Source organism: Canis aureus, chromosome 21 (genome assembly GCF_053574225.1).
Source record: "Canis aureus isolate CA01 chromosome 21, VMU_Caureus_v.1.0, whole genome shotgun sequence".
Classification (NCBI taxonomy): Eukaryota; Metazoa; Chordata; class Mammalia; order Carnivora; family Canidae; genus Canis; species Canis aureus.
This window is the reverse complement of record NC_135631.1, coordinates 17,962,265-17,974,832: the sequence shown is the minus strand read 5'-3', so window position 1 is coordinate 17,974,832 and position 12,568 is coordinate 17,962,265. Positions and strand designations below refer to the sequence as shown.

The 12,568-nt window shown below is 39.2% G+C and overlaps 2 protein-coding genes across 2 annotated transcripts in view; one reads left to right on the top strand and one right to left on the bottom strand.

Annotated features, from left to right (window-relative positions):
- The first annotated feature begins 9,102 nt into the window (after positions 1–9,102).
- OR10Q1 (olfactory receptor family 10 subfamily Q member 1) lies at positions 9,103–10,062 on the top strand. Its single transcript, XM_077864297.1, has one exon. It carries the CDS (start codon positions 9,103–9,105, stop codon positions 10,060–10,062), a length of 960 nt encoding a protein of 319 aa, XP_077720423.1.
- Positions 10,063–10,760: 698 nt separating this feature from the next.
- The window catches only part of LOC144292678 (olfactory receptor 9Q2-like), a 96,814-nt gene continuing 95,006 nt past the window's right edge, over positions 10,761–12,568 (bottom strand). Inside the window, exon 3 of the transcript XR_013360031.1 lies at positions 10,761–11,328. The gene's annotated coding sequence lies outside the window, so the exon portion shown is untranslated. The remainder of the gene's footprint in view (positions 11,329–12,568) is intronic.

Here is a 12,568-nt window from a genome sequence, read left to right as displayed (position 1 = left end):
TTCCCCAGTGTGTGCAGGTAAGGAATGAGGATACCCTCATGGAATTCCCAGATAGTAATTGTCTATAGTGACCACTTAGAAGACTTGTCCAGTAATCTGGCTTAGTTGATCAACTTGGGAAATTTTCCTCAAATTCTTTCTACTTGGGTTCAGTTGAAGGGAAAACCACGGGGGAAATTCCTCCTCTTTGGGGACCCATTAATTTTAAAGACATTTCATAAAGGACACTGAACAATCTGATTAAATCAGGCAAGACTGGACTCTGAGTGGATGTATCAGAATCTATTTTCTATCACTAAGAAAGAGACAGCTCTTCGAATTCAGAATTTGAATTAGGATTATTCCATAGTATCATCCTTCCAGAGGATAGGTCTCTCACTCGGCTCCACCTTGATCATAAATTTATAAGAGATGTCTCTTCTCTTGGCTTTTAGTATGTAAAGGACACTTCTCTGTTTTTATCTGGACATTACAGAGGTATCATATACATCTACTTGTCCTCTCCAGAAGATACTGTGCAACACAAAGTCCATGGATCTTCATTCTGTTTTACCCTAAAAAAAGTCAGTGGGCTCTCCTTATTTTCCATGGCAAGAACTCAACATCTCAGCAAAAGAGTTAACCTTCTCTTTAGTGAATTTCCTTAGGTGGCTGATGGATTGAAGATAATCTCAAAGCGGTAAGGGAGCATCTCAAGAGACTTTATTCCTTTGATTGATTTGATTTTGATTTGATTTTTAAAAATGGTAATAAGACTGGGACGCATGGGTGACTCAGCAGTTGAGCCTCTGTCTTTGGCTGGGGCATGATCCCAGACCCGGGATGGAGTCCCACATCAGGCTCCCTACTAGGAGCCTGCTTCCCTCTCTGCCTATGTCTCATCCTTTCTCTCTGTGTCTTTCGTGAATAAATAAATAAAATCTTTAAGAAATAAAAAATAAAAATGGTAATAAGAGACACAAATTCCTCTAAGGTTTTACTACTGGAGAAAAACATTCCTATATATCAATATTGAATTGTGGAAAACCAATGAGTTATCAGAGTGGCTGTTACTATCCACTTGTGCAGATATAGAAAAGATAACTCTGATAAGTGGTTGATTTGCTCAGTATCATATAGCTAGTAAGTGTAAAGCCATAATAAAATAGGTCTTTTGCCTTTTCTTTCACTATTTCTTCCATGGGACCACCCTAAAGAGTATAGCATGATATTCACTTTTTTCAAGTAGCATTATTAAACCCTAAGCATTATTAAACCATTCAATGGTGCTATGTGAGGGGGAAATAGTCCATGGTCAAAAGAGTTGGAAATTTTTCAAGTAAAAGAACCTGTTTGCTCTACAATAGGACCTCAGAGAACTTTGTTGTGCTAATATGCATTGGAAATCTTGAAAGGAAGTGACAATGTTTTCAATTTTCTCATGAAAACTCATTTCTGAATGAGTTTCTTAATTCTTAAAGAATTAAGAATTCTTAAAGTTTAAGAATTAGTTCCTCAAAGGATGTTTCAAATTTTTTTTTTTTAAGATTTCATTTTATTCGTGAGAAACACAGAATGAGAGAAAGGTGGAGACACAGGCAGAGGGAGAAGCAGGCTCCATGCAGGAAGCCCAATGTGGAACTGGATACCAGGACCCCAGATCACCCCCTGAGCCAAAGGCAGGTGCTCAATCACTGAGCCACCCAGGTGTCCCAAATGTTTAAATTCTTTTGTTATGTGCCCTGTTTCCTTATGAGGCTGAAGTTGGCAATTATGTCATAATTTTCCTATGTCTATCCACATAGCTGAGCCCAAGACTTTAGTTTATAATGGGCACTCAATAAATATTCGCTTGATTCATTTATGGGTAGGGCACAGTATCTTAGAGTTGGGGTGAGGAGGAGGTTCTCTAGAGGTTCATAGAAGGTGCACCTATCTCTAGATTTGGGGGAAAATGACAATCAGGGAAAGCTTTCTGGGGGAGATGTCACCTGGGCTGAGTTCCAAAGGGATGTATCTAGGGAGTGTGAAGGGATACTCTTGTACAAAGTAGCCAGAACAGATAATGTGAAGTCCCCAGAACAAGACCATGGAAAGGAACTGAAAGTGTTCTGTAGAGCCGGGGTAGAAAGAGCAGTAAAGAGAGTGGGAAAAGAGCAACTCTTAGAAATTGGGCAGAACATTTAATGCACACTACTGTTAATTCTCACCGTAGCTCCAAAAGGTAACTAAAGTGTACTTAGAATTCTGAGATTACTAGTCTATCGCAGAACCAGAACACTCACTCTTGTTGGGAGATCAAATATCTCCTAAAAGCGTAATTAACTTGATAATGGTGTGGTGGGCACCATTACGGGAAAGACCTTGGGGCAGAAGATGTACTGAAGAGTTCTCAAAATATTCAATAAAAGATGTTTCTTCCCTTACCGGTGTGCACAGTGCTCACCTGAGTCTGGACATGCTTTTCAGTAGCAGTACCAGACTCACACTAACTATCCTTTCTGCCTGGATGTTTGCACCCTCTAAGTAGCCTTTGATGTAAATGAAAAAGTGAGCTATAGAGATATATATAGAGTCCAGTCTCTGCTAACTAATACACTGAATGTGGATGCTGGCCTCAGGTATGCCCATCACCAGCCATATGCTTTTGGGCAGGCCTAGTCTTGACAGACCTCGGTTTTTGCATGTAGGATACAAAAGGATAGAACTGGTCACTCTTGAGTCCCCTTACAATTCCCAGATACAGATTTGACTTTCTGTATGTTTTATAAATGAGCACACATTTAACCTATGACTAGACCTTGCTGTGGGTTTCGTGGTTCCTTGAATTTCCCAACATTATCAAACTTATTGGTTCAACAAGTACATCAAGAGTTTAATTACTAGCCTTCCCACCATTCATTTGTCAACTGAATCTATACTACCCAAGCCCTTCAACGTGTAGTGGATAAATGACCATTGGCTTGAGAAAGCCTCAGTCTATGTGGAGCTGAAGTAATTGCAGGATAACTGGGCTGTAGAAAGAGCCACTGAGTGTTGGCTCTGAAAGGAAGTTTAAAGGGCATGACATTTAACTACAAAAGAATTCAATTTAGTTCAAATCAAATCAATCATGATAGGGATATACTGGTAAACAAGACAGATGTTCTTGCCCTTGTAGAGCCTAAATATGGCCCTGACTGATATGTTTCTCAGACTGGTGCTGCCAGAGTGGAGTGTTTAAACATCAAATCTCCAAGGAAGGAATACAAGCACCCAAAATTGAGTGAATTCACAGGTAATGATGGTAACAGGGTTAGGAGGTTCTCAGAATAGTAGAGTGAAAAACCTTAGAAAGTGAACGCTGGAGAGGAAAATCCTAATTTGTAAATACAAATTCTGATGTGTTTGGTTTTTCAATAGGCTATAGTCTCACCTTGGATATGTGTGTGAGTTTGTCCTTGAAATCACTCTGTAGTCACTTGTCCTAGCAGACATCACTCTCAAAATGCTACATGTCTTGCTTTATCTCCAAATTATGTTTTGCACCAAATGTTGTATGTTCGTATTTAGGTACGATGTTGCTCATTTGAGGTTCATGTCTTACTAAGATAGAATCATCTTTAAATGTTTTCCTGAATCCAGATCTAGCTTATGTGGTTTTCATCATATATAATTAAAATTATTTCACTAAAATCTCTTTTCTTTTTTGTTTTATTTTCTCTGTTGCTCATTTTATTATTCACAGTTTAGCAGAGCAACTGAAAGGCCTGGAGGGATTCAGCTCTAGAAGAATCTCACTATCCATTCTGGAAAAGATAAGAACCAAAGGGTAAATATCTAGGGGAAACTCACCATCCTGAAGAAAACAGGGGAGGGCACTTACATTCATTGGACACTTGTTATGTCCCAGACACATTATATATTTGAAATATTTAATCTTCACAAATTCCGTATAAGTTTCCATATTCACATCCCGAATCACACATCAAAGAACCAAGGCTTACCAAGCAACACAATTAGCATAAAATTAAATTAGCAAAAAAATTTAAATTAGCAAATAAAGGGACTAGATTTCAACTCCATATCTAATTGAGTCCAAAAATCCATGTGATTGATACCCTACCAGCTTTCCTTCCCAACACCGTGTTGAAATACCAATGAATAAAGGAAACCTGCTAATTTACTATATATTTGCCAAATTGCACATGTTCATTGTAAAATTTGTAAATGCAGAAAAGCATGTCATAAACAAAAAGATTCGCAATCCTACTCATTCTGCAATATCCATTATTAATATTTTCAAAAATGTTCTTTCGTATTTTTATGAACAGATATCATTATTTTTAATGGAATCATGATGTAATGCTTTTTTATAACCTGCTTTTCATGAGCCATCCTCATCTTATTAAGTATATTTCTGCAGCATCATTTTCAAATGATTGCTTGTCCTATCCCATGGAGAGGCCACAATTAATTTAAGGTTTTTCCTATTACTGATATTTTGGTTGATAGTTTTCACCACAATATAGAACAGTGGAATAATTTTATGCACAGACTCATGGTTAGTTTATTAGAATAAATTCCTTAAAATAATATTGCTGAAGCAAAGCATATGCATCTCTTTAAGTCTTTTATTACATATCACCAAATTGCACTTCACAAATTTTTCTAGCACCTTATACTTCCACTAGCAATATTTGGGGATGTGTCTCTCCTTGCAACTTTAACAACAGCAGATACTATCTTTTTTTTCCCACTGTCAGTTTGTAAGTAGAAAATAGTATCTGATACTATCTTTTTTTTCCCACTGTCAGTTTGTAAGTAGAAAATAGTATCTGATTCTGCTTCATTGTATGTTTATTTGAATATTAATGAGGTTGAATTTGCATGTTTGTATTTGTGGGTTTTTTTGAATTGCCTATTCAGGTCCTCTATTCCTTTTTTCTAATGAGGGATTTATTTTTGCCAGATTATATAAAATTTCATCTTCTACTCAGTTTGCTTAGTGTATTTTTGACCCACAGATCTTTTAAATTTTTATTCTGTCAAAATATCAACATTTTTGTGGATTCTGCTTATTTGCTTGCAAATCATTTGTAGTCTTAGGTCTGAAAAAAGTTCATCTACATTATCTTGTGGTTTTCTTCCTGTTTTTTAAATATTTGAATCTCAAGTCCACCAGAAATAAATTTTGATGCATAACGCATTAGGGAGTTCTTTTTTTTTTTTTTTAATGATTCACCCATTGCCCTAAGTCCATATTAGGAAATTGATCCTCTCTAACTGATTTGAATAGTGACAATAGTGAATATACATTGACTGTGTACTCTATGCCTTGACTGTTCTCAGTGCTTTTGCAAAATAATTCAAGTCTCACAACAACCTGAGAAATAGGTACATTTATTTTCAGATCCATTTTACAGATGATAAAACTGATGCAAAAAATAGAGGAAATATAATGCAGTGATTAAGACAAGAGACTCTGGAGCCAGCCCATGTTTTTTTCTTTGTTTGTTTTGTTTTGTTTTTTCCAGCCCATGTTTAAATTGTCATTCCAACACTTGCTAGCTGTGTGACATTGGGTAAGTCATTTACCCTCTCTGTGCATTAATTTTCTCATATGTAAAGCAAGTGTAAGAACCCCTTTCTAGAAGACCATTGTGAAATAAATTAAGAAATGGAAAGTGCCCAAATTAATGCCTGACCCAATGAGTACTATAGAACACTTGGCTACTATCAATGGTTCTTTCTGTTCTAGTGTGCTGGAGCTCTAGTGCTCTGCAGATACCATTTTGATTTATGATATAACATAGGATATATTTTATAACATATGATTGTGATATGTTTTAATGTCTCATGATGCAAATTTTGTTCTGTTTTGGCACTTTTTTTAACATTCTCTTGTTCATTCTTCCACGGATTTTGATAGAATTATATAGAAGTCACATGTTACTTCAGAGCCAATTAACACTAAAATATTGGGTTTTCCATACAGGTATATATATATATACACACACAAAGCTTAGCAGTTTTCTTCAAGTAGTTCCTGCTTGTTAGTTTTTAGGTTGATTCACTGGCCTATTTATTATTCACCTATTCATTTTGGTGGTTGTTTGAGGGAAGGGCATTTTCTAACTAACATTGATAGAAAACAGAAAGTCCTACAATCCAAAGCATGGACTACATACTTAATCATTTTACTTTAACTTAAAATATTCCAATGGGCATTTATTTATCAACCTTTTGATATAAAGCCAGGGGCTTTGAGTTTGTATCACCTAAAATCAAAGCCTTTCTTCTCAGACATTATCTACTAATTCCAGTGTTAGCTTTTGTAACAACAGAGTGAACATTTAGACTCATGTTCAATATAAATATTAAGTTATTCCAAATTTCCCTCTAAGTCTTTTATTGTGGTCCAGCTCATATGTTATTCCACAAAAATTTTTGGCAACTCATAATTATCAAGCATTCAACTCTTAGATTTTGTAATACTTGAGAAAATTACATAATTACAACACAAATACAAGCAATATAAGTTGGTTTGGGGAAAATCCAACTGCCATGTATGCAATTCAGACATAGTAAAATAGCAACAGGTCTCTTGTGTTCAGCATATCATGGTCATCATTTAGTATGTTGAATAGATGTAATGAACAGTGTGATTAATCTGAAACAGCAGTTCAGTGAAGATTATTAGTTAAGAGATCCTCTGCTACATGTCATTTGGATCTAGCCACTCCAATGAATATTTTATTAGTCCAAATTTTTCAGTTGGTTCTGTTGTGTTTTCAGCTAGATAGTCAAATCTAACTCCTGCCTAACTTTGTCTCCTTCCATTGGTTAGATCACAGAACACACCACGCTAAACTAAAGCAATGCTAGCCTTCCTTTGTCACTGTATGTGCACCTGGTGGATTATATAAATATGAAATTCCATCTTTAATAGAACACAAACTTCATTTAAACTTATTTTCAGAAGTTAAATATTTACTTTTCTTATTTAAGCTATTTTATCTTATATGCTTGCTCACATTTTCTTTGTTTGAGCCTTCTGTTCCCTGTACTATCTTTACTTTTTAAATCAGATCATTTGGAATGGATATGCTGAGTTTTATTCTACTGATGATCCTTGTTCAGAAATATATGTTTGAATAGGTATTTCTCTGATTAGTCACATCTAAATGAAATATCTCTTGAGTCTTTCCTTATATAGGCTGTGGAAATTATTTCAGGATTATTTTATTTCCCCCATCCTTCCCTATCAATTTCCTAATGCTACAGTTCATGGTTTTAAATGTGCAGGGTTATTTTAATTTTTGCATTTTGCATTATGAATATTTTCAAGAACTATCCTCAGAATTTTTTAACAATATTTTTTGCATCAAGCATTTGGTGTTAAATATATATTTGACTCTTTGATTTCTCAAATCCAATTTTTACATTACAACTTCTCCAGTCCTGGATTATGTGTTCTGATTAATCCCCCAGCAATCAGGAGTCTTGGTTGAGGAATTGTTTTCATTGTATTTAGTCTGAGAAAGTCTGTCTGTTGCTTTTGAACATAAGTCACTAAAACCTGGGTACAGAATTCTTTCACACCAATTTGTTTTTCTTAGAACTATAGATATTACTTTATCATCTCTTGGGTTATTACATTGAAAAGTTGTAGTATTTTTTTGTATATATTTTTTGGAGTTCAATTGAACTGAAGTTGCTTAGTCTATAGGTACTTTTCCCTTCCCAGGTGCTTTTAAAGCTCTTTTCTTATTCACCTGTGTGTTCTGATGCCTATTTCAATCCTGTTATTGTATTTTTCATTTCATTATTGTCTTTTCTTATCTTGGGCAGCCACAACTTAATTATTCCTTAGTCCCTACAGTCCCCTACTATGTGCATCTGTCCAAGTCCAAAAGTTTAGGTTCCTGACTGGAAATTTAGAAAAAAAAAAAAATAAGCGAACAAGAGGATTTATATTAAAAGTGCATATTGGGGGGTGCCTGGGTGGCTCAGTTGGTTAGACATCTGCCTTCAGTGTGGGTCAAGATCCTGGGGTCCTGGGATTGAGCCCTGCATTGGGGGGGGGGGTTTCCAGCACAGCAAGGAGTCTGCTTCTCCCTCTCCTCCCCGCTGCTGTTCTCTCTATCTCTGTTGCTATCTCTGTACCTCTCAAATAAATAAAATCTTTTAAAAATAAATAAATAAAATAAAAGTGTATATCGGAAGGATTGGAATAAAAGGGGTTTGCCCAGTTTTATGTGAGCCAAAATAACTGGATGAGAAGTGAACTCATGAATAAATTATAGCCCAGCCATAAAATGGGATATTATAAAACAACAGAAAGCAGAGTCTTGGTACTCAGAACACCAAGAATAACTTTTGTAGACACAGTGTTGCAGCCAGTTAAGATATGATACATACTCTATCATTACACATATGAATTGAAACAGAAACTGATCTACAGTGACAAGAGTCAAAGAATAATTCACCTTTGTGAGGTAGAAAGGAGATGAAAAGGCATTGAGGGAGACACTTGATGGGATGAGCACTGGATGTTATGCTATATGTTGGCAAATCAAACTCCAATAAAAAAATATACAAAAAGAAAAAAGAAAAGATGCTTGTAGGTTTCCTGGAATTGCTCAGTTTGTTCATGTTGGTGATGGTTATACTAGTGTAGTTACTATGTAAAAAAAACAAAAACTGTACCTTACTATTCATGAACTTCTCTGTATATTTCAATAAGAATGTTTACCAAAAAAGTGAGCAATACATCCATTTGTCTAATTTTGAAAATATCTGCAACTACACAACTCTTCCATTAAATACAAGCAAAGAATTAGCCCTTGTCAATGAGATGTAAAATATCAGAGAAAAAAAAAAAAAAGACATTTCACCAAGAATAGCTACACGTCTTTGACATCAGAAAGTTCTACAGAGGAGTAGCTATGTCAATTATGGAGATTTCCATGGACAAAGATTCCATACTCTCTAGTGGGAATCACCCCAAGTGCTGAAATCAGAAAGTAGATACTAAATGCTAAATCAAAGATCAAATTTACTATTCTGCTTTTCTTCCCACAACAAAACAGTTTGGCAGAGGGAGATTCAGCACTTCCCCACTCTTCCTTTGCAGGACACATGTTCGCTAGGAGCCCTGTCCTCAACCAATCCGGCCCCCCTGAGTTCTTCTTCCGCGTGTTGACCACCGTCCCAGAATTCCAGGCCCTGCTCTTCCTCCTCTTCCTCCTCCTCTACTTGATGATCCTCTGTGGCAACACAGCCATCATCTGGGTGGTGTGCACGCACAGCTCCCTCCGCACCCCCATGTACTTCTTCCTCTGCAACCTGGCCTTCCTGGAAATCTGCTACACCACGGTGGTGGTGCCTCTGATGCTTTCCAACATTTGGGGGGCCCCGAAGCCCATCCCCCTGGCTGGCTGTGGGGCCCAGATGTTCTTTTTTGTCACCCTCGGCAGCACTGACTGCTTTCTCTTGGCAATCATGGCCTACGATCGCTACGTGGCCATCTGCCACCCGCTGCACTACACCCTCATCATGACCCAGAAGCTGTGCGCCCAGATGGTGGCGTGCGCGGTGGGCCTGGCCCTGGTCCTCTCCCTGCAGCTCACGTCCTTAATCTTCACCCTGCCCTTCTGCGGGCACCGCCGGGAGATCAACCACTTCCTGTGCGATGTGCCCCCGGTCCTGCGGCTGGCCTGCGCCGACATCCGCGTGCACCAGGCCGTCCTCTACGTGGTGGGCATCCTCGTGCTGACCGTCCCCTTCCTGCTCATCTGTGTGTCCTATGTGTTCATCGCCTCGGCCATCCTGCGCATCCGCTCCGCCGAGGGCCGCCGCCGGGCCTTCTCCACCTGCTCCTCGCACCTCACCGTGGTCCTGCTGCAGTACGGCTGTTGCAGCCTCGTCTACCTGCGGCCCCGCTCCAGCTCCTCTGTGGACGAGGACCGCCAGATCGCCCTGGTCTACACCTTCGTCACCCCCCTCCTCAACCCGCTGATTTACACCCTCAGGAACAAGGATGTCAAAGGTGCCCTGAGGAATGCCGTCCTCCATAAAGCAGCCTCTGGTGCCAGTTGAAGCTCCAGGGGCCTGGGGAGGCTGTCTGTCGGTTGCCATGACGATGAACTCTGAGCAACAAATACAGAATTAGAGTACTTACTTTCCCACACTTTGAGTTGCTCATTCTTTTGCCATATTTGTCCCCATGTCTCCACTCTGCACTTAGTTCCTTGAAGCGCTCTGAATAAGACTGGAAATTTTAGGCAAAACTTTCAATGCGGGACCTCAAGTCTGCTGGCCCTACAGTTTTTTTTTTTTTAAGATTTTATTTATTTATTCATGAGAGATAGATAGATAGAGAAAGAGAGAGAGGGAGGGAGGCAGAGACACAGGCAGAGGGAGAAGCAGGCTCCATGCAGGAACCTGATGTGGGACTGGATCCCGGGTCTCCAGGGTCATGCCCCAGCTGAAGGCAGGCACTAAACCGCTGAGCCACCCAGGGATCCCCTGCTGGCCCTACTTTAAAGGTTCACGGCTCAATCATGGCAATTGCTCCATCAGGACCCCTACCCCCACCCCATGCATGCTATGAATAAAGCCTGGTACCTTCTGACGCCCTGCCTCCTATGAGGGCAAGGTTGCTAAGATCTATTCACAGAGACATATATCTTACTAAAAGAAATATATTTGATTATTGTTTTAGATTAAAAGGGGAGTGTATTTTGTTTAAGATTTTATTTATTTATTTATTTATTTATTCATGAGAGATACAGAGAGAGAGAGAGGCAGAGACATAGGCAGAGGGAGAAGCAGGCTCCATGCAGGGAGCCTGATGCAGGACTGAATCCCAGGACCCCAGGATCATGACCTGAGCCAAAGGCAGACGCTCAACTACTGGGCCACCCAGGTGCCCGAAATGGGAGCATATTTAATGCATCAATTTCCTTCCTTCCATACATCCCGACTGGTACCCTTCCTTGTCTTTCATTCCTGGGTGTCAGGAAGTGGTCAGACTTGGCATCCATTGACTAAGCACGTACAGGGAGCCACTCATGCTGTGGTGTGGAAGCTGCATCTGCTCGATGTCTGTATAAGCCATCTGTTCTGGCCTTCACATGGCTGTGCTCTTCTTCCTCCCTTCTATCTGTGCTTTCTGAATGGTTGTTGTTTGCAGACCCACTCAGCAGGTGGCGCCACTGGTCCTGCCACCGCAGCACGTCCTGCTGGCAGGTGGTGGTTCCCTGCTCCTGGACCTGTGCCTGGACCACAAACAACCCTCTGTAGAATTGGCTTCTTCTGTGCTTTGCACAGCGGACATCACGCTGCCCAACCTTCTCATTTACCCTGCGGAACAATGAGGTAAAGAGAGCTCCAAGGACAGTTCTTAACCAGAAATGACCTGCTCCAGAACAGCTTGGGGCCTGTCAGGAAAGGGTCTGGATCCAGCCCACAAAGTGACTTTAGTTAGCAATCCCAGGAAGAGCGAGAGTGTCCTCCAGTGAGTACTATAATTAATGTCAGGACTTGGTATGACCTTTTTAAATGCCATAGGGCTAATTATACCAAAGCCCTAAACACGTTCCTTTTCATTGATTCAATACTTGTTCTAAAATCATAACCCCCAAAAATTAAGTCAAAAACTGAAACTATAAGGCTGACATTTACAAAATGAAAAGATATTAAAATCTCACTCCCAGTGTTGGACACATGACTACAACATACTTACCATTGTATATAAATTGATGTTTTATAATAAGGGACAATACTTATCATTATAATAGTAAGTGATAAGAGCTAGGTATAAAACTGCATTTACAAGAGCCCAGTTTTGTAAAAATATAAGTGCAGAATAATGAACAGAAGAACACCAGAAAGTTAATGGTTCTCATCTGTGATCTGTAGAATTATAAACAATAGTTTCTTCTTTAATAATTTATTCATTTTTCCATGTTTTGTAAAATGAAGCTGTATTACTCTCATAAGCAGAAAAATGATAATTTCTGAAAGGAATCCAAGGCTAATATAGATTTATTTTGCCACAGAACTCAGAGCATGATCCTCCACCTTTCATATTTTTCCTAGGCTAGCACTTTTTGTTTCAGTTACTTCTCTTTGAAACTACTGTTTTTGATGCTTTTAGTTTTTTTTATAATAAATTTATTCTTTATTGGTGTTCAATTTGCCAACATACAGAATAACACCCAGTGCTCATCCCGTCAAGTGCCCCCCTCAGTGCCTGTCACCCAGTCACCCCCACCCCCCGCCCTCCTCCCCTTCCACCACCCCTAGTTCGTTTCCCAGAGTTAGGAGTCTTTATGTTCTGTCTCCCTTTCTGATATTTCCCACACATTTCTTTTCCCTTCCCTTATTGCTTTTAGTTTTTTTTAAGATTTTATTTATTTAAGAGAAAAAGAGAGCACAAGCAGGGGGAGGGGCAAAGGGAGAGGGACAAGCAGACTCCCCACTGAGCTCAGAGCTCCATGTGGGGCTCAATCCTTAGACCCCAAGATCATGACCTGAGCTGAAGTCAGATGCTTAACTGACTGAGCCATACAGACACCCTGATGCTTTTAATTTTTTACAT

What these genes read in the sequence shown, in the direction of transcription:
- OR10Q1 (XM_077864297.1), top strand. Translation starts at nt 9,103, where the DNA reads ATGTTCGCTAGGAGCCCTGTCCTCAACCAATCCGGCCCCCCTGAGTTC.